Source organism: Camelus dromedarius, chromosome 2 (genome assembly GCF_036321535.1).
Source record: "Camelus dromedarius isolate mCamDro1 chromosome 2, mCamDro1.pat, whole genome shotgun sequence".
Classification (NCBI taxonomy): Eukaryota; Metazoa; Chordata; class Mammalia; order Artiodactyla; family Camelidae; genus Camelus; species Camelus dromedarius.
In genome coordinates this window covers 119,956,005-119,980,194 of record NC_087437.1, presented here as the reverse complement: position 1 = coordinate 119,980,194, position 24,190 = coordinate 119,956,005, and the positions used below count along the sequence as shown (strand labels likewise).

General features: G+C 56.5%; 1 protein-coding gene across 2 annotated transcripts; it reads left to right on the top strand.

Annotated features, from left to right (window-relative positions):
• The first annotated feature begins 509 nt into the window (after window positions 1-509).
• WDR4 (WD repeat domain 4) lies at window positions 510-23,334 on the top strand. 2 transcript variants are annotated; one of them, XM_010999667.3, is made up of 11 exons: window positions 510-1,110; window positions 2,605-2,670; window positions 3,438-3,581; window positions 7,533-7,689; window positions 8,235-8,347; window positions 9,365-9,425; window positions 14,576-14,674; window positions 16,004-16,068; window positions 16,825-17,008; window positions 17,814-17,883; window positions 19,228-23,334. In XM_010999667.3, exons 1-11 carry the CDS (start codon window positions 1,022-1,024, stop codon window positions 19,386-19,388), a joined length of 1,209 nt encoding a protein of 402 aa, XP_010997969.1. In that variant the 5' UTR covers window positions 510-1,021; the 3' UTR covers window positions 19,389-23,334. The 2 variants fall into 2 exon arrangements, with proteins under 2 accessions (XP_010997969.1, XP_031316129.1); XM_031460269.2 differs by lacking the exon at window positions 510-1,110 and having other exon boundaries at window positions 2,630-2,670; window positions 3,438-3,529.
• Window positions 23,335-24,190: the final 856 nt, after the last annotated feature.

The following is a 24,190-nucleotide window of genomic DNA, read 5'->3' as shown; positions in this document are numbered from 1 at the left end:
ATTAACTAGGGGCAGTAAAGTGACAGGGTGTGGGGAGAACACTTCTGGCTAAAGAATAGCACGTGCTAAGACCCCGTGGTTAGTAAGCGCATTGTGCCAATGAACTGGAGGGGCAGTCAGAGCTAGCGCACGGACAACAAACCGGGCCTGGTAGGGAATGGGGCTGCGGTGTAGGTAGGAGCCAGACCACATGTATTTCATAGAGGAAGATTACGATTTGGATTATGTACTAAGACCAACGAGAAGCCTCTTGTTGATTTTCTGCAGGGGGATGGAGTGATTGGAATTGTGTTCTGATAAAGCTCTCTCTGGCTTTAGCGTGGAAAGTGGATCTGTGGGGTCCGTGGGAGGGACGAGGCGGAAGTAAGACCAGCGAGCAGCGGGATTGCTGTGGTCTGTGCCGTGGCGGAGGCCATGGAGATGGGGCGTCCAGAAGGGTTTAGTGATCAGATGAACAGTGTGGTATGTGGGGGCGGCGAGTCCCGAGAAATCATCCCGCGTGACTCCCTGGAAAAGAGCCCCATCTTGGATTGAAAAATAGCAGCTGAGAGGCTTTGCGTTTCAGGCGTGTCCCGCTAACCTAAGTGCAGGGGTTACGCGGGCTCCCCCCAGCGACCTCAGCTCGGAGCCCTCCTCCGAACGCACCCGACACCACGTCCCGGACCCGGATACAACTCACACCCTCTCGTTTCTTGAAGGAATATTTACTAAGAGCCAAGTCGCCCAGCCACAGGCTGAGAGAGACCCAGAACCGGCCCTGCCCGGTCCGGAGGCAGAGACGAGCACTAAACAAGCAAGTGTATTCCATCCGGACAAATCTGTTCCACGACCAACCGGAGCCACCAGAGCGCAAACGCCGGATGGGAGGATGAAGCGAGAGAGCGCCTTCTGCGCATGCCCGGGACTAGAGCGCCCGCCGGACTACGCCACCGCGCTGCGTATGCGCGTGACGTCACTAGCCGGCGCCCGCTGGAAGAGGCGCTGAGCGGTGCACGTGGGTGGCGGCGCGGCGGGCGGGCACATGGCGAGTTCCGCGGGGCTGGAGCTGTGCGGACATGCGCTGGTGGTGCGGGGCGGCAGCCTGTTTATGGCCACTTCCACTTCGAGCAGGTGAGGGGTCTGGGCATGGAGCAGGCGTCCAGGCCGCGGTTGTGCCCCCGCGCCGCCTTCGGGTGATCCCGCCCTGGGGTGACCCCGCGGAGCTCCGCGGCTGCCTGCAGCCCTTCTCTCAAGACCCGCCCAGGGCGCTCCTTGCCCCGATTCCTGGGCCCCGCGCCCTGGGTGGCCGGTCTGCAGCGCTCTCCGCGGGGTCAGCGCCGGACACTTCCGGTTTCTGCGGGGGCCGGGTCACCGGGGGAAACGCGGGCCTGGCTGGGCCAGTGCGGTGTCTAGGGGGTGCCGGTCAGACCCGGTCTGGTGTGTGAGGAGAAAGGAAGCCGTTGACCTCCCATGGAGAGAGGGGTTTACTCTCAGGAACGTGTTCGGCGCACTCCTTGTCGCCTCCTTCTTGCGGTGGTGCCTGTTCCCTCATCCCCGCCACATCCAAAATCTACCCGCCCGACTTGCCCTTCAAGGCCGGAGGGTCTTATCCCTAGTTTCCCGCTCCTTCCTTATCGTTCCCGGGATATTTAAAGTCAGTAGATGTTTGTTCATCGAGTAGTCTTGGCCCAGGAGCCTCGTGTGTATTAGCAGCGGTCAGTTTCGGCCCTCTGTTTTCTTTTCCTGGGTAGGGTTGATTCTCTCAAACTTGAAACAGACGGTATGTCTGTCAAATGTAAATGTGCTCTCTTTTCACCGTTTGGTTTCAGAAATACAATTCCATGTTAAGTTTAGACTTCACAAATTTATTCATAAGCCTGTCGTTTGTCCCAGATTATTTTGCTTTAGAGCCTCCTGGTGTCTTAACACATGCCACAGTGAGACATGGGCAAATGAGACCTCGTCTGCTTGCTTCAGTAGACCTTTTGAGGGAATCTGGTGGCTGGCTGGCAGTTTCTGACTTGGAGGACTACTCCTCTTTCTGCACTACAGTGTTCACATGAAAAGAGTTTGGCTGCAGTCTCTTATGCCTATAAATTTGTACCAAGATGTCTCTGCCAGGCACTGGGGTGGGGGGGCTTGGGGTCTAATAGGGAAGATGGGTGGTTTCTATATTGGTAAGTGCTTGGCAGCCATGGGAACTTTTTGGGGGGCAGATGAGACATTTTTCTAAACAAGAAATGGCAGTTTTAAACTTGAGTGCAAAAGACCCACTGAAAATTCAACATCAGAACATGCTTTCTTCTAACCTAACCATCTTGCACAGGTTTTCTGGTGCATGAAAAAACAGTATTATTACTTCCTGTTGAGTTTTTGTCCTCATTTATTTTACTTACCTGATGGACAGAACCATGCTAGTTATGTATGGCAAATATAAGTAAGTTAAGCAAATAAAGCTCCTTAGCTGTTCCTGAAATAACGTATGGAGACAGTTTCTTGTGGATAAGCTCCTTAGTATGGAAATACTTTTTTGGTCCAGGCCAAAAAAAATAATAAAAAGAAAAGAAATGACCATTTTTATTAACAAAGTGCTTCCCTTAAAATATTTTTGTTATTTTTCTTTAGTGATGATGACAGCCTCTTCATATATGATTGCAGTACTGCGGAAAAGGAGTCACAAGAATATAAAGGGTGAGATGACGGGGAAGCCTCTTCAGGGCTGGTTCGCAGTCCGAGGTTTGAGTCATGGGCCCATATGGTTTTAAGAAGAAAATCGCTGTCTTACTTGCGGGTTCTTCATTTCTGTCACTGCTGCTGTGTGGGTAGACCAGGTGCCACTCAGGAAGGAAACGTGGACTAACTAACGTTCAGATTAGGCATTAGGAATGTTAGCACTTTTAAAAATACTTTTAAGTTCTTTTCTGCCAGTGATTAACTATTTTACTGGCACTTTGAAATGACACAGTGCAGTTTTTAATACATTGACAGCAGGTATGTATTATGTAATATACAATGTATTATGAAATTAACTGGAGCTAGGTGAAAGTTAAAAAAGGCAGAGTATGATCATTTTGTGTGGTGGTTTTCTTCAGAAGAATTGGTTTTGTGGCCCAGTTTATTACTTTTTTTTTTTTTTAATATGACTTAATTCCTGCCTCTAGTCTTGGACTAGTTCATGTCGTGAGGGAGTGGGTCATGTGATCTCTGAGGGTCTTTCCAGCACAGCTCTTGGGATTCTGGTGTCTGTGCTGAGAGATTTTCCCGTTTCATTAACTTTTCTCCTTAAAAGGTAGAGTGACCTTTAACTCCTCCATGACCCTTTAATACGTTTTATACTCTGGCTGCACAAACCTCTTACCCTTTCTACCTCTGCTCACGTTATAAACACACAGGGCTGGCCTGTGGGGTGCAGCCTTGCTTGCTAGGAGAAGTCCTGACCTGTCTCCTCTCTTTCTCAGGGCCGACGGACAGCCCGAGGATAAGGGGACTGACACGATTCTGGCGTCCACCTTCTCCAAGTCTGGCAGCTATTTTGCTTTAACCGATGACAGTAAGCGTCTGATTCTTTTCCGTACAAAACCATGGCAATGTCTGAGTGTCAGGTATGAAATGCTAACATTGCATAATTATGATGTCGAACGCACAGCTTACACTTGCATGCCAGTGACAGTAGTGACAGTAACGCTAGCATAAGCAGCTAACACGTAGCACCGGTTATGTGCCAGCCACTGTTTTGAGTGTTTGACTTGTGATGACTGATTTAATCCTCGGGCCGGCCTGTGAGCGTCTGGCTGTGTTCTGGAAGGTCCTAGAGCCACTGAGGTACCTTGAGGACATGCAGGCTGATTGTTTCTGCCTGGGCTGTGGATGCCTCATGATGTACAGAGCTCTGATTGTCCTCCAGGGGCATCGTAAATCCATACCTGACCCTCTAGGTTGGCAAGGGGACCTGGGTAGTGATCAGAGGCCCTGAGGGGTCAGGCCGGGGTCAGAGGAGACCCTGGGGGTCTTCCGGGACTGAAGGGCGTGTTGGAGGCACACCTGGAGCCGGTGGTGGAAAGGCCACTGCTGGCCAGCACTTGGGAAAGGGTGGAAACTGCCTGTGGTCCTGTCCTGGGGGTCTGCACGAGTTTCCTTGACCCTCTCTCGCGATGGACATTTCTCACTTGCGTTTCACTTATTTTGCTCTTTCAAAAAGTGCTTCAGTGAATTATCATGTACAGATAAAATTTTTCTCATTTATCTGAACAAGTTGCTAAAAATGAATTGCCAAGTCTAAAGACAGGTGCATCTGTAAATGAGGTAGATGATCACACATTGCCTTCCCAGGGGTCGTCCCTTCACCCCTAGAGCGTCGGAGTGCCTCCCTGACCCCTGCCCACGACAGCGCTGAGTAGCTCCCAGCCTTGGGCTCGGGCAGCCTGATGGAAGGGAAACGGCCTTGCGCGCTCTCCTGCTAATGCGTGAGGAGAGCAGCTTCTCAGCCTGAGCTCCTTGTGTCTCAGGAGCTGTCCTCTCTTACCGTTTGCTTTCCCACTGGAGTAGTGGCTCCTTTTTCATTTGATGATCTGCTGGGGAACGTGGGTTTCCCTATTTGTGTTAAGTGAGTCCGTCTACAGCGGCTGCGCTCTCGCCCGGCCGTCTGGTGGTGTGGCGTGTGGAGCGGGAAACTGGATGAGCCTCTTGGTGCTGGGAACAGGGATGTCCTCGCAGCCTGCCTGCACCCCTGGGCCCTAATTCCCAGGCCTCTGCTCCTGGAGAGGGCGCGCCCTGGGCTCCTGGGGGCTCTGACTGTTTTAGAGGGCTCTGGCACACTCGGGGTCTGACAGGGGAGGAGGGAGAGGCCCCGACCCATGTGGGTCCATGAGTCATCGGGCTGGTCAGTAAGAGAGTTTAGGCGAGGTCCCTTTGAGCACAGGGCAGGGAGGGTGTCCAGATGCCTGGTCACGTATGCACCTGGGTCCTGGGTCCCTCCTTGCCGAGGTCTGTGGGTGTCGGACTGAGGGGAAGACTATGTTGGGGGCTGTTTCCACCTGAGACCTGGTCACACTCGGGTCTGTGCACATCAGCAGTCTTGGAGCCGGGCCTTTTTCCCTTTTAATTGGTGTGTTTGCCTTGGCTTTTAAATTGACATCTGCAGGGTAACTGCATAGGAAAGGCTTGCATCAGGTGGTACAGACGACAGACGGTGTCATTGATGAAGAGGAACCAGGTCACAGGCTCAGGGCCTCTGTCATGGTGCTTGGCAGCTGCTGGGTGGCGGGGTGACGGGCCCGGGCAGTGGGAGGGGCACACTTCTCCCGTTGCCTCTTCCTTTACATTTTCCCTGAGCTCAGCGCCTCGCCTCTCCGATTAAGCCTTTGGAGAAGGAGAGCAAGGTGAGCCTGCGTCTCGGTGGGGCGAGCTATGCCAGGGGGGTGAGCTTGTGTCACGGGGCGATGACGTGCACTGGGCGCCCCCCCTGCTGGTCCAGGACGTCATCCTCCCGCCTGGCGGCCCTTTACTGCTGGGGCTCGGGCCCCTCAGCACACCACCACCCTTGGCACATCTGATGTCCAGCTCAGGTCAGGGCTTTCCTGGACTCGCAGCTCACCTGCATCTCACCGGCGGGGCCCCCAAGTGGCCGCAGGACCCGCTTTCACCTCAGAGGCCTCTCGGCCCTGGGGGGCCTGAGGAGCCCGGCCTGGGCCGTGAACCGAGTGACTCGGTGGAGGGAGGGAAAGTGCTGAGGCCCCAGACCGTGCGCGGGCTAGAGATCGGTGCCCCCAGGGCCCCTCCCGCTGGAGCAGTGCAGCCAGCCCACCTACTGTCCTGTCCCACAACCTGCCCCCATCTGACCTGACGCCCTGGGACCCTGACTCCCAAACCCGCTCCACATAGCTGAGCTGCATCCTGGAATCGTTGCCTGAATTTAGCCTGAGAAGTGGGAAGCACCCCTGCTGGCAGGGGGCAAGAGGGTGAGATTCAGAGTGCCACCGCGCCTTCTCGGTCCCCAGCCGATGGGAGGGGGCCGCCTGGGGCAGGTGCATGAGCTCATTGGGATCCACGCCCGTTTCTCCCGGAGGACGGTCCTAGGCTGGTGCCCCTGCCCTGCTTCCCCCCAGCCCTGAGCCATGCCCCGCGCAGCTGCTTGGTTACCAGGCAGTATGTGCGGACGTGTGGCTGCAGCGCAGCACAGGCCGTTTGTTTAAATTACAGCTCACCCCAAGAAATTCTGATTAAGTTGCCCTGGAGCCTAATTACCCCTTTTTGTCATTGTTTTCCTGGGTTTATCACGTTGCAGCCGCTACTGTTGCGGGGGCTGCACCAGCCGGAGAGCGGAGGCGGTTGAGCTGCAGCCGAGCCTGTGCCGGCGGGGAGTGGGGAGCACAGCCAGGCCTCCCGCCTGCTTCCCTGCCCTCCTGTCCCTCCTGAGAGCCCTGCGGGGGCCTGTGGGTCCTCGTGTTCGGGATGTCATTCCTTTATGTGTCAGTTTCCATTTCAAGCTAGCATCTGGAATTCCAGCTGCTGTGAGCTGGGTGCCGTCTGCACAGATGTGAATTTTTTATGGGGACGGTAGGTCCCCTCCCAGCCCTCGGGTGACCTGGAAAGCCAGGACTGGCTCTTCTGTGACGAGGCCACGCGTGTAGATAAACATAAGGGTTTTGTGTTTTGTGAAGCAAAGGTCTCGGTTGTCTCTAGTGTAAAGTGAGAAATGGAGCTGCCTTGTTGTGGAGATCACATTTCACAACTTGGGAGACATCCTAGTAGGAGTGGAAAGCAGTAACCAGGAGGGTACACGAAGCCCTGGCCCTGGAGAGTGGGCGGGCTGTGCGCCCCCTGATGCCACAAACCGGGCGTGAGCTGTCATCTTGGCCTCACGGCCAACATTGTTATTGGACTGGCTCACAGATGTGACAGGTCTTGCAGCTCCAGATTGAGAGTTTGAATTCGTGACTGTCCCTCCAGTCGTCCCCCGGAGGGTGGCCAGTGCAATCTCGCGGCCGCCCCGTGTTGTGTCCGCCCCGGCTCTTGGCATTGCAGCCTTCCCTGTGTTCAGGTGTCGCGTGTGAGCATCGTGTGGGGACCTGGGCCAGGCGCAGAAGCAGCCCTGGGTTGGCACGGAGGTCGGTGGGGTGGGAGGCTGCGGGGCGGGAGGGCCCCCTGGTGGCTGTGCTGTGGCTTTGCTGCTTGGAGCTCGTCTGGTGGCTGTGAAGCTGGACGCTGTCTTCCCTGGATGCCCAGAGGTCAGGGAACAGCCCCTGCCTTCTCTGAGGACGTTGTCACAGTCACAGCCGAGGTGGGAGGGCTTCACGCTGGGCATCTAAATACCCCCCACCTCGGGTCTGCCGTTCCCGTGTGTTTGAAAGAAAAAAGTATTAGGAAAATAAATTTTGTCTCAGGCATCGGCTCTGTTCCCTTTCTTGTAATTGCTCTTGTAATTGCTTTATGTTTTTGGCTCTATCTTTGGTAACTGCCGTGTGGCTGGGAGCCAAGGGACTGACGGCTTGCAGGTCAGCGGGCGGGCCTGGCGCTGACCCTTGTGAGCCGACCGCAGGCGTCTGGCCTTCCAGGACCGTAGTGAGGAGGTGCACGGCCCTGACGTTCACAGCCTCTGAGGAGAAGGTTTTGGTGGCGGACAAGTCCGGGGACGTCTATTCCTTCCCAGTGCTGGAGCAGCATGGCCCTGGCAGGCTTGAGCTCGGACACCTGTCCATGCTGCTGGATGTGGTATGTGGGTGGCCTGGCCCCCGTGCACTCGCGGTGAGGCCGGCCCGTATGGTGGGGACAGCCCCGGCAGACCTGTGGGCAGGAGGGCCCCCAGGACAGATTCCAGTGAAGCTGAGAGCAGGCTGAAAGGAGACGGTTGGGTTGGGGGCTGGCTGGGCGGTTCTAGACGTGAGGGCCGCCCAGGTCAGGGAGATGGTGTGGGCAGAGCTGGCACCCTAACCCCAGAGCCAGGAGCTGGCCCTGCCCAGAGGCCCCGAGAGGCCCAGTGAGGGCCGGGCTGCAGCCAGGGAGTGGCGGGGCTGTGGTGGGTACCTGCCCGAGCAAGGGTCATGAAGGACAGGTCACCAGGACTTGGTGACTGGTTGGACACAGGGACACGGGAAAGGGAGGAAAGGAAGGTGATCTTGGGGACGGGAGTGGGTGAGGGTGGGCAGGGGTTGTGCTGAGCGGACAGGTGCCCGGAAGCAACTGGCATGCAGATGGGGTGGGGGGCGGGGAGCTGGCTTCCTGACCTGTGGTCTGTCCCTTCTCACCCTTGTGCACAGGCCGTGAGCCCTGACGACCGCTATGTCCTCACTGCCGACCGGGATGAGAAGATCCGGGTCAGCTGGGCCACGGCCCCGCACAACATTGAGTCCTTCTGCCTCGGACACACTGAGTGAGTCTCCCTGCTGCACGCCGTCCCCTAGGGAGGCTCAGGTCTGAGAGGCGGGTGGACCCCTCAGCTCGGGTGGTTGGTGGCTAGCGGGAGGCGCCTCCTGGGAGGAGGGGACCGGCCAGTGCAGCCCAGCCTGCATTTGTTTGCTTTCTGTCAGCAGGTTCCCTGCAGAACCTCCCTCCCTGCTCAGAACCTGTTTCCCAGAGGTTGTCTCGCTGGCGCTGAGGGCTCGGTCCCCCACTCGTGGTCACTGCAGACGGGCTGGCCCTGCCACTGCTGGAGCCTGGGCTCCCTGCCCAACCCACCCTTCTCTGCTCAGTGACTGTCCCCGGAGGGCCTGCCCCTCCTGTCAGGGCCTGGCAATGGGCGGCGCTCAGTAGGGGGTGCGCTGAGGGCGAGGAACATGCTTCAGTAATTTAAAGGGTCTAAGAATCAAATCGTCGCTAAGGACCGAGGCGCTCGCTGGCTTTGTGACCCTGTCGCCTGGCAAGCGAGCGCTGGCTCAGGGATCGGATTCTGACGTTATGTGAGGGAGGCATTTCTGAAGAATACCGCCCTCTTCAGGCAAAAGAGTCATTACAGTTTGTACAAAGGAGAAGTGCTTAGCTTGTTAATTGGCTGAAATGTTTTAAGTGACGTCATTTGAGGCAGTGGAAGAATTGGGGGGATTTAGCTTAGTTCTGAGATTGCTCCTGTTCCCTTGATTTTGAACGGAATGTAAAAACTGACCTTTAAGAAGGTCAGTGCTGGCTCGGTTCATACTTCATGACAGTGTGTTTTGGCTTTTATTCGGTTGTCTGGTAAATCAGCCTCCAGAGTCCCTATGACCCGCAAGCCCTCTGGCCCTCGCCCGGTGGCCATGTCCCTGAAGTGCGTGCGGGCGGCCCCTGAGTGGCCGGGGAGCAGCCGGGCCCGGGGTGACAGGGCGTGCTCCCCACGTGGTGACAGGCTGCTGCGGCTGCTCAGGGTTTCTGGGGGGTCCCCGCGGCACCGGCTCACCCCGTCTCTCACCCGTAGGTTCGTGAGCCGCATCCTGGTGGCGCCTGGCCACCCTGAGCTGCTCTTGTCCTCCTCCGGGGTAAGTGCCCCCCTGCGCGCGCCCCGGGTCCTCTACCCACCGGCTACCAGCCTGTCTTTGTTCTCAGCTGCGGTTCCGAAGTCACCATGTCCCTCTCCTGGTGGCCGTCCACTAGATGGTGCTTGTGGTCCTCAGTACTGGCTGGGGCTTGGTCCTCGCTTCCGGGTTGTGCGCGCGCGCGCGTGTGTGTGAGCGTGTGTGCGCACTGAGGCGGAACGGGTATGCCTGGAGTCTCTTCTGAGGGCTCGTTACATTTGTAACAGCACCGGGGTCTCAGTTCAGACAGCTAGTGGACACCCTTTGTGAATCCTGGAGGGACCGCGGGGCTGTGAGCACACGGAGGGCCCGAGGCACTTGGCCTTGGCGGATGTTCTGCGTAAGCACAGCCGCCGGGGCCTGAAGCTGGACCCGCTGGGTGACTAAGGCACGTTTCGCTAAGGAATAATCTTTGAAAGGCTCACTAAGCAGTCCTTTTGCTGAAGCGCAGGTGTTGAATTACTAATAGGGCCTGATTCTTCCCTTCTTTTCAGAGGCTCTGCCCCCTCCCTACACCCTGCCTTTTTGTGCAGTAGCTTTTTGTGCAGCTCAGGGGCCTGGGGTGGGCCAGGAGGGGGGCCCCCGTCCTCTCCTTCCAGGGTTGGGGGCACCACTTCCCGTTTCCTTCATCACATGTGGTTTCTCACGGGTTTTGCTTTCCTGCTCTTCAAGGCAACATATGGTCCTGTGAAAGCCAGGAGAAGAAATAAACGTGCGCAGAGTTCCCAGAGATGGCCGGGTTTTGTGAATTTTGCTGTGCACCTCGTTTGTAATAAAAAAGAAAATACTTGGGCATGTGGAAAAGTGCACTGACCACCTTTGAACTCAGCACTTAACTGTGTCAGGTTCAATATTTTGCTTCTGCTCCTTTTTATAGGAACAGTGGGGCTGGCGCTGGGTCCCGGGGCCACAGGCCGCCTGGGCGTGCATGGTGTGGTTTGCCCTGCGTGCTGGGAAGTGCGGTGTGCAAGTTTATTAAGAGCGTGTGGTTGGTTTGCAAAGTCAGGTACTGCTTCACGGCTTAGGACGGAACCCCCCCACTCCAGGCGGGCCCTGGAGCTCTCAGCTGTGCAGCCTGAGTGTCCAAACGACAGGGGTGACCAAGGGACTGGAGCTCCTGTCCTCTGCGTGGGAGGCGGTGCATTCCTGCCTCTGCCCGCCCTGCTTTGCTGGCAGTCTCCTGGTCTCCTGAAGGTACCCTGCCCCGCTCCCTGCCTGGTCTGGGGGGCACGTTGCCTGGCAGCTTCCTGGCGGCGCGGGCAGCATGCGTGTTGGGAGGCTGTGGCTTTCTGGAAGTGCCCTTTCTCTGCTCCCAGCACTTGGTTGCAGGTGGGGGCGTGGTTCTTGCTCAGACGTCTCCCCAGAGATCTTCACGGAGCTGCTGCAGAGTTTTCTGTTTAGTTGGCTTGGTTTTCTCCCCACTTTTTCTTTTGAGATGTTTGAGGCCGTTCTGAGTCTGCGTCCTTTGTGTGGGATCTGGTCTCCCTTCTCTCAGACCCTTTCGAGGGGGACCCTCTCACCCACTGCTCTGAAGGGTGATGGAGACGGGGTGGGGCTGGCGGGGCCTGACGTGAGTCCCCTGCGTGGCCAGCGGCTCTGCTCTGAGTCTTCAGGTCCATAGTCCTGGGCGTTTCCTCGTGTTCCTGCCCTCCGGTGCGCGCTTCGGGTGGTGGAGTCGGGCCCCGGGCTGCTTCCTTGTGGGGACCCACAGTCCATCTGGGTCAACCCTTCTTTCTTCCGTGGGGGTCGGCTCCCCCTTCTTCACATTTTTTAGGGGGGCTGTGGCTCTGCGAGTATCTGGTGTCCCTGAGGCCAGGGCCTCATGTTCCCCGTATCTCAGGATGTGTTGACGTTTCCTGTGGTTGTCTCAGTCCTGGAGGGCCCGCTCACTAACACCCCTTGCCCCCTAGAGGGCTTTGGGGTCAGTGGGAACACCTGCAGACACGTGTTTGTCTCCATGTCTGCTCTATTCATGGCAAGATATGTATACTTGCATCCCAGTACGCAGAGATTCTTGTTGCTAGCTGTTCGGTGGACATTAATTTTCTTTCTTTTTTTTTTTTAATTGTTAAAAAGTTATTTTATTTGTTTTTAATGGAGGGAGTGGGGATTGAACCCAGGACCTCATGCATGCTAAGCACACGCTTCACCCCTGAGCTCTACCCTTCCCGCACTTTTCCTTGTGTTGTTTTGGTCACTTAAAAGTGTTCACGAGGCAGGCAGAAGTTCTGTCTCGTTCGACTCAGTGTTCGCCCCGCAGGCGCACGTGGCCTGTGCGTGCCTGTTGTAGTAACGGGGCCACGCTCCGCGGGAGGGGTCTTCCCGTGCTGGATGCTGGTGTGGGCTCAGCTCCTTCACTCCCTGTCTGGTTGTTGTCCGTAGATGCACAGTTCTGTTTCCCTCCATCCTAATGAGTGTTGTCACAAGTGTTTCTTTGGGTTGGCTTATCAGGTGTCAGTATCGCACGTACAACGTTGTATTCTGCCTTCTGCACGCTACCGCGTGCTCATCACCAAAAGTTTAGTCTCCGTGTGTCACCGTGCAGTTGACCCTCTGCCCATTGTGCCCCCCACCCCTTCCCCTCTGGTAACACCGCTCTGTTCTCTGTATCTGCATGTTTTTGTTCGGTTTGTTTATTTTTATATTCCCTGTGAGTGGAATCATGGTGTTTGTCTTGTTCCATCTGACTGACTTCACTTGTTATAATGCCCTCCAGGTCCATCCATGTTGTTGCAAATGGCAAGATTCCATCTTTTCTGTGGCTGAGTAATGTTCCAGTGTGTGTGCACACGCCACATTCATCTGTTGATGGACACCTGGGTGGTTCCCATTTCCTGGCTGTTGTGAATAATGCAGCAGTGAACAGAGTGGTGCAGGTAGCTTTTTAAGTTAGTGTTTTTCTTCCCAGGAATGGAATTGCTGGATCATATGTGTGGTAGTTTTGGTTTTAATTTTTTGAGGAACCTCCATGTTGTTTTCAGGAGTGGTTGCAGCAATTTGCATTCCCAGCGGCAGTGCACAGGGCTCCCTTTTCTCCACATCCTTGCCAACCTTGCTGTTTGTGGTCTTTTTGATAGTAGCCCTTCTCACAGCTATTGTGGTTTTATTTTTAATCTTATTTTTTATTGAAGTATAGTCGATTTACAGTGTTAGTTTCAGGTGTACAGCACAGTGATTCACTTATGTATATACATACATTTTTTTTCCAGATTCTTTTCCATTACAGTTTATTACGAGATATTTATGTACGTATGTATGTATTTTTTTTATTGAAGTACAGTCAGTTTACAGTGTGTCCATTTCTGGTGCACAGCACAATCCTTCAATCATAGAGGAACATCCACGTATTTGTTTCTGTATTCTTTTTAACTATAAGTTCCTACAAGATGCTGAGCGTAGTTCCCCGTGCTGTACAGTGGACGCTTGTCGCTCATCTGTTTCACATGCAAGCCGTGTGTGTCTGCAGACCCTGCATGAGCTGTGGTGGTTCTGATTTGCTCTTCCCTGATTAGTGCTGTTGAACATCTCTGCACGTGTCTGCTGGCCCTCCGTACGTCTTCTTTAGAAAAATGTCTATTCATATCCTCTGCCCGGGTTTTTTTGTTGTTGAGTTGTATTCTTTGGTTATTTCTTTTGCTGTGCAGAAGCTTTTTAGTTTAAACATATTCAGAAAGATGTTGCTAAGACCAGTGTCAAGAAATGTACTGCCTGTACGTTCTCTTCTTCTAGGAGTCTTATGGTTTCAGGTCTTACATTCAGGTTTTTAATATGTTTCAGGTTCTTTTTTGTGTTTGGTGTAAGATAGGGGTCCAGTTTTATCCTTTTGCATGTGGCTGTCCAGTTTCCTCCACACTGTTTATTGAAGAGACTGTCCTTTCTCTGTGGAATGTTCTTTGCTCCTGTGTTGTAAGTTAATTGTTCACATATGCATAGGTTTATTTCTGGGCTCTCAGTTCTGTTCCATTGATCTGTGTGTCTGTTTTTCTGCCAATACGATGCTGTTTTGATTTCTGTGGCTTCGTAGTGTAGTTTGAAATCAGGGGTGTGATGCCTCCAGCTTTGTTTTTCTTTCTCAAAATCGCTTTGACTATTTGGGGCCTTGTGGTTTTATGCAAATTTTCGGGCTTGTTCTATTTTTGTGAGAAGTGTCATTGGGATTTTGATAGAGACTGGATTGCCTGTCAGTTGCTTTAGGTAATAATGGACATTTTAACAACGTTAATTCTTTCAGTCCATGAACATGAATTATCTTTCCGTTTGTTTGTATCTTCGGTTTCTTTCAACAGCGCCTCACGCTTTCCAGTGTGCGGGTCTTTCGCTTCCTTGGTTAAATTTACTCCTAGGTATTTTATTCTTTTTGATGCGGTTGTAAATGGGGTTGTTTTCTTAATTGCTCTTTTAGTTTGTTGTTAATGTATAGGAATACAACAGAATTTTGCACATTTTGTACCCTGCAACTTTACTCATTTATTATAATCTCGTTTTTTTGGTGGAGTCTTCAGGGTTTCCTTGTATAAAATCACATCATCTGCAAACAGGGGCAGCTTTACCTCTTCCTTCCCGGTTTGGATTCCTGTTCTTTTCCTTGTCTGGTTGCTGTGGCTGGGACTCCCAACGCTGTGTTGGATAGAAGTGGCGAGAGTGAGCATCCTCGTCTTGTTCCTGATAAATCCCCCCTTTTTGCATCTGTAATTTTGGAGCCCACATGAGGCTGTTCGGGTTGATGCTCTCACGGGTAACAAGTGGACGTCCCCATCACCCGCTCTTAAACCGTGCAGTGGACAGTTGTCACACACTCATTAGTCCCACATGTTTTTCCCTGTGTGGATGCGTTCTCGTTGATGGGCACATGCGTGTGTACACATGTGTGTATGTGCTTCCGGCCCGAGCACCACAGACGTGGCCTCTGACCTGCACGTGACGGGGTGTCTTGTGTCCTGTCCCATTTGCTGTGCGGGGCCTTTCCTCCTGATGTGCATGACTGCACAGTCGTCAGTAAGAGCAGAGAGCCTTCAGCTGGGAAGGGCGCACTGGTCGTCGCCGAGTTAACCCTCCTGAGCTGGTGGGGCCTGGGTGCTTTGGGGCGCCTTGCTAACCGTCCTTGGTGTGTGCAGGACCGCACCCTGAGGCTCTGGGAGTACCGGAGCGGCCGCCAGTTGCACTGCTGTCACCTGACCAGCCTGCAGGAGCCAGCGGAGCCCTGGGGCGACAAGGTAACCTTACGTTTGTCTGGGGTTTACCAGGGGCTGGTGGGGACCTCTCCAGTCACTAGGGTCCTGTGGGAAAATCCTTTTACATTGGAAACGGCTCTTTGATGTCAACACAGACCTCTTCCAGCTCAGGAGAAATCACGTGTTTCGGATTTTGAAGGTACCTAGTCACGTGAGTGGAAAGTAATATATATCTCGCTGTGTTGCTGTTCAAACCACTGATTTACAGAAAAGTCTCTAGTCCTGCTGGGAAATGGAAGAAATAGTGGTGCCTGGGTAGGGAGCTGAGATCACCAAGTGTTCTCTCCCTCTGCCTGTTGGGGGTCAGTCTCATGTCCCAGAATGACACGCTGGCCAGTCTGTCCCCAGGTCAGGGTACCTGGGCCTTTGTGAGGGAGATTTTTCAGGGGAGCAGGATTCTCCGCCCTGATGCTCCCACATGGGTGCCCTGTGCAGCTCTGGTCCAGGTGGTCCATGAGGGCATCCCTGCCAGCTTCCCAGAGGCTCACCTGGCCTGGTGGGGAGGGAGGGTCTGCAGAGCTGGCCGAGGGCTGGTGTCTCAGTGGCGGGGTGGCAGCCCACTGGACGTAGCTTCCCCGTGCATCTGATGAGTCCTAGGTGTGAGTTGAAGGGCTCTCCAGCCTCGTCCTTGGCTCGGCTTCTTGGTTCTCTTGTGCACCCTGAGAGCGCGGCCCCCAGCCCAGTGGCTGCAGGGGCCTCCAGGTCAGTGGACTCCAGCTACTCTGGCCGCCCCTGCGGGTGCCTCCCCCTTGGGTTTCTGCAGCCCTGGGGCCCCCTTTGGAGCTGTGGCGAAGAGGTGTGGTTGTTCCACTGCCTTCCTCACATCTGCGCCCTCCTGCACCACCTGCCTACCCCGGAACAAGCAGGTTCCTGGCCCTGCGTCTGGCCCCGCGCCTGCACGAGCCTGGGGGCTTCTCGGGACCTCGCACTTCCCGTCTGGGAGCCCCCAAGAGGTGTGCGTGGCCCCCTCCCGTTGTTTCTTCTCTGTACTCCTGGCTCTGACCCTGGGATCCGTCAGCATGCACACAGCTGCCCATGGTTGACAACTCCTCTCTCTTCCCTGTGTTCTCCGCCCTCCTCACTTTCTCACCGGTTCTCTTGGCCTTGGAGACATGCTACGGACCTGCTCTGTTGTCTGTCCCATGTGTCACCTGTGAGCTGGGCCTGCACTGGTTTCCAGAGAGTTCTGCACTGTCTCTGCCCATCGAGGACCACACCTGAGGGCTGTCAGTGTTGTTCTCTGTTTGAGCAGAGCAGCCCGGCGTCGGGTCCCTGATGGGACATCACTGAAGCCACTGCCTTTCCTTTCAGAGGTTTGCCGTGTCCAGGATCACGTACTGGCGCCAGGAGGACTGCGTGGCGCTTCTGTGCGACAGGTGGGCTCACGCGGAATTGCTCCTGGCTCCCTCAGACCCGCGAGGGAGGGGTAGATGGGCTGTGCCGTTGGCCCCGTGGCCTGCGTCTCCTGAATCGGGGGGTTTGGACCTCCCTGCAGTGAGTGTCACTTGATGAGCGCTGCTGTTGCCGGGCGGTGGGTGGGGGCTGGGGTGGGCGGCCCTTTCTTTATGCTGGCTTCTTACTTGGTATTTGAATCCACTAGCATCAAGGTCCTCTGTGCAGATAGAGCCCCAGCTGAGGCTCAGTGGTGGCAGGATCCGGCTCCGTCAGTCCCAGCCGGGAATGGTAGATTCCACCCGAGGGCTGGCGGTGCTGATGAGGCGGGTTTAGGATGCACCTGCCATTCAGCTGTTTCCTCCTGAGCATAGTCTGTGTGTCAGGAAAGGTATTTGGTGCCCCCTGTGGTTCTCACTTATCCTTACCACAAGCCCTCGCTCGTACTGGGAACGAGGGTGCAGGGCCAGAGGGTAGAAACGGCGGCAGGAAGTGGCTGGGTGCCGTGCCTGGTGTCCCAATGGTAGCGCTGCCCGTGGAACGGCCGTCTTCTCCGCACGTTTCCTTTTGTCTCTGCTGCCCGAGAACTTAGACTGGAACTTAGACTTACATCAGGGTTCCCGCGGCTCGGCGGCTGGCTCAGGGTGTCATGGGGTGGCGGCCGGGGTATGCCGCAGGGCCGGCCCGGGGCTGAGTGGGCCCTGCGGGCGCTGTGGCAACTGTGCCTGCTCTCCCCGCAGCCTCCCCATGGTCTACCTGTTCCAGCTCGATGCCCCCCGGCAGCAGCTGGTGTACAGACAGCAGCTGCCTTTCCAGCACCGAGTGTGGGACGTGGCGTTCGAGGAGGGCCAGGGGCTGTGGGTCCTGCAGGACTGCCGCGAGGAGCCCCTCGTGCTCTGCAGGCCTGTGGGCGGCCAGTGGCAGGTGAGACGTGCTGGGCCCCTGCTGTCCCCTAAGCCGGGGGTGGGGTGACAGCTGTGGCCCCTTCCAGCCTGGTCACGTTGGTGCCGGAGGCTGTGACCTGTTGGGGCAGTGGCCATAGGGCTTGTGCCGTGGGTGCAGGCAGCTGGGGCGCCGGGCCAGGTTCTCAGTGTCTTGATGCCTGCAGTGGGGAATTGCCATCATGAGCCTATTTCCCCTGTGACTCCTGGTCACACGTCTTTTAAGGACAGATGCCCACGGTCGGTGAGCCTTGGGTGTGTGTCCTTAACATCTGCAGGCTTAGCACGGCCTCAACCTGGGGCAGCGGTCCTGCTGGACACCGAGGGGGCCACCCTCGCAGGTGGCCTGGATGAGCAGGCCCGGGTGTGTCTCAGGGTGCTGTGGAGGGGCAGGTGGAGCTCACGGAGCCCTTTGCAGACTGGCGCGTCCCGACGAGTCTTCGGCGGCTGAGCACCCTGCAGCTGCCCGACCGCTCATTCAGGCACTTTGATCTGAAAAGGAGCCGTGAGCAGGCGCCACCGCTGGGGCTGCTCATGGTTTGGGCTCCCTGCACGGTCACCCGCGATGAGCACTGGTGCCCTGCGTTTCCTCACGATGGGGTGGGGTTACTGCCAGGTTTCCTGGGCCAGAGTGAACGTGCCTGTGCGGCTGGTCTTCATGCAGAGCTTTCTGGGGCGTCTCCAGGTGCAGAGGGCAGGCTCCCCCCGGCAGAGCTGCCCGTTCTTGGCCGCAGCACCGGGGGGCCGGCCCTCCCTCTTCTGACGAAGGTTTCCTTCCATCTCCTCAGGCTGTTCCTGAAAGTGCTGTGGTGAGGAGAGTCTCCGCTCACCTCCGTGGGAACTGGGCTGTGCTGGAAGGTGAGGGTGCCTGCCTGCCTTCAGGGTGGCGTCCAGACGCGGGCGCGGCTGTGGAACACGGTGCCCGGCGGGCAGGAAGCCATCTCTGCGAGGGGGGTCATGGGCGGGTGGGGCACCGAGGTGGAGACCCAGCACAGACACTGAGTGTGAGTCCTCATCAGGGCGACTGCGCTGCCTGGGGACGGGGTCAGAGCCACGCGCCGCAGTCAGCTGCAAGGCCCGGGGGAGCCACGCTGTTGGCCCCATTAGAGGACAGTAAATGCTGAGACCCCCGCCTTTGTGGGTAGAAGGCAGACTCTTAGACACGCGGCTTCTCTTGGGCCCAGGCTTGAAGCAAGTGTCTGGGGGACTATGTTAGGTCAGCATCGGAGTTCAGGTGCCTTCACGCAAAGAAAGAAATTGCTCAGGAGACGTCATGCGAAGACAGACGGGCCTCCAGTGGGACGTCGTTCCCTGGAGCTCTTGGGGAGACAAACGTAGTTTCTGTCTATGCAGGGGCGGTGTGCATGGCCCCTCGTGGGACTCGTGGGCTCTGTGCCCCACACGTAGTGCCCACCCTCTGTCCTCCTGGGATTAGGGGGCTGCAGTGGTAGCAGGAGTGTCTGGACCTCCCCAGGGTGGGAGCGACACGCAGGGCCGGCCCGGGCCTGGCCTCGATGTCCTAAGAGCTTCTGCAGATCAGTGAGCCTGTTGCCACGGATGTGGAGGAGGCGGGATCAGGGGGTGCCCCGGGGTGGGGTGCCCCATGGGGAAGAGAAGCTGACCTTGAAAACCACGAAGGGCAGAAGAGTTGGAGGGAGCCAGGAGGGCGCGGCGGTATAGGGGGGGCAGGGTAGAGAGTGCACAGTGCTGGGGGGGCCCGGGAGCTCCTGCCCGGGCGCGGTGGGCTCCATGGGGCTGGTCTGGGCCTGTCCGGCTCCTCAAGCCTCAGCACCAACCAAGCCTCTTGCTGCATAGCATGTGCTTCCCGGTTCAGACAACGCACGCTGTTCACCTCACTGTTTCTCCGGCTCCCGCTCACGTCCACCTGTGGCGGCCCTGCATCCAGGCCACTCGGGGGTTTCAGGATTCAGGTCCCTGCAGGCTGGAGGGCACCCCCAGCACGAGGGAACATGGGCACCAGGATGCAGGCACAGGCTGTGAACCTGGTCTCCCATTGACCCTCCGGCCTTCGCGAGTCCTGGATCCAGCCAGGTGTGGTGACGGGGAGGTGGCCGTGTTGGAGAAGGCACCACAGGCCTGCTGGGAACTGGGTGGTCACCAAGTCCACTCCCTGTTGCAGGAGGGTCCCCCGCCCCGAGCCCCCTATCCTTCCTGACACCCGCTCCTGCCTCTCCCGCGCAGGCTGTGCTGGCGGGGACAGTGGCCTCAGCGGCCTCTACAAGGCCACCTGTGACAACGTGACCTCGTACCTGAAGAGGAAGGAGGAGCGGCTGCAGCAGCAGCTGGAGAGGAAGCGACGCAGGACCTGCCCCCCAGGCCCAGCGGGCCGGCCGCGGAGGTGAAGGCCGGGCGGCACCCGAGACAGCGCGCAGCTGCGGAGGGCCCGGGGGGCAGGGCAGTCCCGCCCTCAGCCCGCGCCTGGGGGCCGTCACCTGGGCTCTAGAACTACTGAGCAGAGGCTCTTCTGCCTGAGTCCAGAGCCCCTCTGGCTGAAGGAAGTCGTGCCGTGTGTCAGCTGAACTGGAGATGCTCCCTGTGAGCCGGAAGTGCCTCGGACGGAGCCCCTTCCCTTCGCGCTGGAGGGATGTCACCCCCAGTCGTGGCCCCCGTCCCTCCCGCTCGTCCCGCAGCACCTCCCGTGCCGGCCGTGCCCGCTTCACAGCAGCGCGGGGGAGCATGTGCTCCTGTCTCCTTGTCTGCTGGGTGGTCCTCCACGCCGCCCAGCAGGCAGCCCCTCGCCTCGGGCCTCCATGTTGAGACCTCAGAGGAATTAAATAGCTCAGGTGTCCCCTAGGGACGTCGTGGAAACGGTGGGCTTGTCTGCGGACGTGTGAGGACGGGGGAGCCCTGGCTGGACGCGTGCTCCACGGGGAGAGGATGGGTGGTGTGTGTGTTCGTGATGTTGATTTAAACTTGTTCGTGTGTTGGAGAGCGGCCGTGTCAGCTGAAGTCTAATCACCGATCATAAAGATGAGCTTTTCTGCAGCTTCTGGAAGTTTAGCAGCGACACGTGGAACTAATTCCGAAATACATCGAGCAAAACAGTGATGAGTGTACTGTGTGTGACTGAAACATTCGCTTTTTGATTTGAAGATACTGTTTTGGTGTGGGCTTTCCCAGGGCACTTGGAAACAAATCGTTTTGTGTATCAAAAGCTGGGTGCTTCATATTTTTCCTAAGTGCCTTGTTTTACTTTAAACACTGATCTGAAAACAGAGCTGTTCGTGAGCTGCTGAGGGCTGCTTCCCACACGGGGCATCCGGGCTGCCCTAGACTGGGGGCCGATTGGACAGAGAAGTCCAGGAACGGGGGCGGGGTGGGCCTGGGACAGAATGGGGTGCCCAGGAGCCACGTGGGGGCGACCTGGCCACGGTCCGCATAGAGGAGCCTGACCTCGTCAGCGTTGCACCTGGCGCAGGGCGTGCTTTCAGTAAGGATCTGCTTTGAATTCCTGGTTTTAGGAGAAAATTGGGTTTGTTCTTGATGGTGACTTGGTCTAAGATTGAGGTCGGCAAACTGGCCTGCTGGCCAGATCCTGCCTGTGGCCTGATTTTCTGTGCTTTGAGCTGAGCATGGTTTTTACGTGTTTAAATGGTTAGAAAATATCAAAAAAAAAAAAAGTATTTCCAGATATGTGAAAATCATATGCAATTTAAGTTCCAGTGTCCATAAATAAATTTTTACTGGGACATGGCCACGCCTGCTCGACTGGGGGGTCAGTGTCGGTGTCGGGCTGTAGCGGCCGAGTGAGGTGGTTGCCAGGGAGACCGGATGGCCTGCACAGTCCGGCCCTTTACAGAAAAGTGTGTCAATCCCAATTTAAGGGCTTTTAAAAATCCGTGTGGTGGTTCAGACGAACTGGTTAGCTTATCTCTCCTTGGACCTTCTTCCTCACCTCGTTCACTGTGTTCCCTGGGGGCAGGGGGAGTGGGGCTCTCTGACACCCTGCGCCCATGGTCATCCCCGCCCTGCGGGGGTTGGGAGGGCAGCAGAGGGGCGCTGAGGGGTGTGGGAGGCGGTCGCCTCTGCTCCTGGGGGCTTAGTCGTCCCGGAGCCCAGCAGCGCCTTCCCGCAGGGCTGCCGCCTCTGGGGGGGTGAGGGGGGTGCCTCTGGCTCCAGCCCCAGGGGCAGAAATGGCTTTTTCTTGGTCCCCAAACCCTGTCCACGCCTCTGGGATCAGTCCTTCCATCAACGGGCCTTGACAGATCTCAGCTGAGTGAGCGCCTTGTTCTGGCTGCAGCGTCTGGGGGCTGCTCCGTCCGAGGGATTCGGGGTACTCCCAGACCTGAGATTCCTCTGTTCTTTAAAGTCGTCCATAATTTAGTGGACCACCCCCTGTTGCTATTTAGTAATTCTTCCTATTCAGTTTTCCCCCTTAAGTTATCCGTGTGGTTTCTCTCCCTTGACAGATGCACCTTTCCCCTGCTGCACGTAACGCGTCTCTCTTCCTGGAGTTTAAGGCTTCCCTGCCCGTCACTGGTTGTCCGTCGTTTGATCATGATATGCTTTGGGAGGGGTGTGTGTGTCCTTTTAGGGTTTCTTGGCATTTCTTAGATCTGTGCATTTAGTTTTTTTTTTTTTAATTGAATTTGGAAGTTTCCAGCTGTTACTTCTTCGGGTTTCTCCCTGGCACCTTCTGTCCTTGCTTCCGCAGTCCCGGTGCTTGTGTGTCGGGCCGCTGGACGGGCCCGCGGCCAGCAGCCCCCACCCCGGGCTCCTTCGTGCTCGGGCTTCGTTTTGGGTGGGTTCTTCCCGCTGCTTCACGCCCCCTGATGCCCGGTGCTGTCTGCGCCACTGTTAACCCAAGGCTGAGTATTTTCCGTGATCAGATACTGTGTTTCTCGTCTCTGTGAAATTCATTTTGTCCTTTTAAACAAATGTCTTCTGTTCCTCTTCTCATCATACTTGTTAAAAAAAATCCTTGAGCATCTGGTGCGTCCTTAGAATGATTGTTTTCCTTTGTGTTAATTCCGTCTTCTCCGTCATTCCTGCTGCTTCTGTTGACTGATCTTCTGCTTACGGCCACGTCTTCCCGCTACTGAGTATGTCTAGGTGCTAGGTGCCCAGCATTGTGACGTTTTCACGGTTGAGCACCGAGTTTCACGATGTTCCTTGAAAGAATGTCGCTCTGTCCCTGGCAGCAGTTTAGCTGCTGTGGGTCAAGTCCACCTTTCGAGGTCGGGCTTTGAGCTCATTGGGGCGGCTCTGGACTGGCCCTGGGAGGGATGGCGCGCTCCCACTTCCGAGGTTGGCCCCCCCAGGGCCCACGCTGAGCATGCTGTGTATTCGTGACGTCTCCCCGCATGGGCTGGCCTGGGGGACCCAGCTCATCCCCGGGGGTCTGGGAATGGTTCTTTCCTCAAAAGTCACTCATGTGATGTGCATGGGGTTCCACCCACACGTGCAGGTTGGTGTTTGATCCAAGACCCAAGAGGACCCCTGGCAGATCCCGTGAGCTGTGCAGCTCCCTCTTTACAGGTCCTCTGTCCCAGATTCGAGCTGCCTTGCCTCTGAATTCCAGTTTCCGTCTCCACTGCGTTGGGGCCTCCCTCCCTGCGCCTTCAGAGAATTGCTTCCAGGCACAGGTCCTCAGACCCATGCTGCCTGGCGTCTGGTTGGCCCTGGGGGCGGGTATCCGGACCCCCAGGCTCTCCGTGGCCTGCAGCTGAGTCCCGTTGTCTTGTGACAAGGGAGGCACAGTGGCCTCTCGTCTAAGCTGCCTGTGAGGGTCCTGGCGTGGTGGCTTGGCAGTGCTTCCTGGGGGGCGGGACTGACTCGAAGCTGAGTGCTCTGGTCTCCCCTGCCGTGTGGGTTGAGCATCTTTCCGGTTTGGCTGTTGGCTTTCTAGAGGCTTTGTCGTGTGACCTTTCTGGCAATCAGATGTGTTCGTTGCTTTGTTTGTGATCTGGGGTATTGTCCTGGCCTTGGAAGGGTTTTCTCCACCCCGCACCCCTTTGGAATGGCTTGTTCTGGAAGAGGTGACAGCATCGGGGCGGCCCCCTGATGCGGGGCGGGGCGGGGCGGGGCGGGAGGCTGGCGGGAGGCACTCGTGTGGGGAGACTGCGATCCCCGCGTCAGAAGCAGTTTAGTTTTGTCCCCCAAACCTGGCTTTTCACCAGGACGTGGGAGCAGCGTGGCGTTCACTCTAAGATTCATAGTGAGATCTGCCAGTTTTTGAAGCAGAAAATCACAAGCCTGACACTGGATATGTTGTGTTTTGCTGATTCCAATTCCATGACAGAAATGAAGGAGCTAAAACAATAAAACTGCATTCGTGGCCCCTCTGGATGTTTTGTTTTGGTTTTTCTGGCTTGACGGGAGCGGGCAGGTGTCGGGAGGGAGAAGAGCCCGTCAGGGGCCCGGCGAGTCCAGAGAGTCAGGAATGCCGCCCCCATGTGCCCCCAAGGATGCTCTGCGCAGCGGGGGTGATGACAGGAGGGGGAGACCCTGGAAGCCTGCGGCTCCGGGCCGAGCATCTCTTAGCTTCGTGTTCTTTGAGGTTCGCGGCTCAGACCATTAGCCAGAGAAATCAAAAGGACGCGAGATGCCTATCATAGTGACCCAGCTAGGGGCGTCTGCCCCTTTCACAGAAGATTCTGACGACTGAATGTTCCAGTGACACGGTCCTAGGAGCGTGCCATGAGCGTGCTGCCTCGTACTCTTAGGCACAAGCGGCTTGTTCCGCACAGCAAACCTTCAGGCGGTGCCCTTGCCTGAGGGTGATGACTTCCCGCAGTCCCCTCGCTCTGAGTCTGACCCCGAGAGCAGACACGACAGGTCCCCATGCTGGCCCCGTGCCCAGTGAAACCTGCCAGGCCCAGGCTGGGTACAGCACGTGGGCTCCAGGCCCCTCTGCCGTCGACCCCTGGGATGACGCTTGTTTTGAACCGTAACAGCTCAGTATTGGAAAGCCACCAGCACAGTGGGAAGAGGCTCTTGTAGGTGCTGGTTGGAAAGCTCTTCACCGTATGTGGTTAAGTGGGAGCAACTAGGTTAAAAGTAACTGTAACAGAGAAAGTTATTAAGGAAATACCCACCCCAGGAAAACCCCAGGCCCAGAGATCACAAGGGAATTCCACCAGACTTGAAAGACCAGACAGTCCCAGAGCGCCATCCAGTGTTGCGGAGCGTAGGAGAGGAAGGA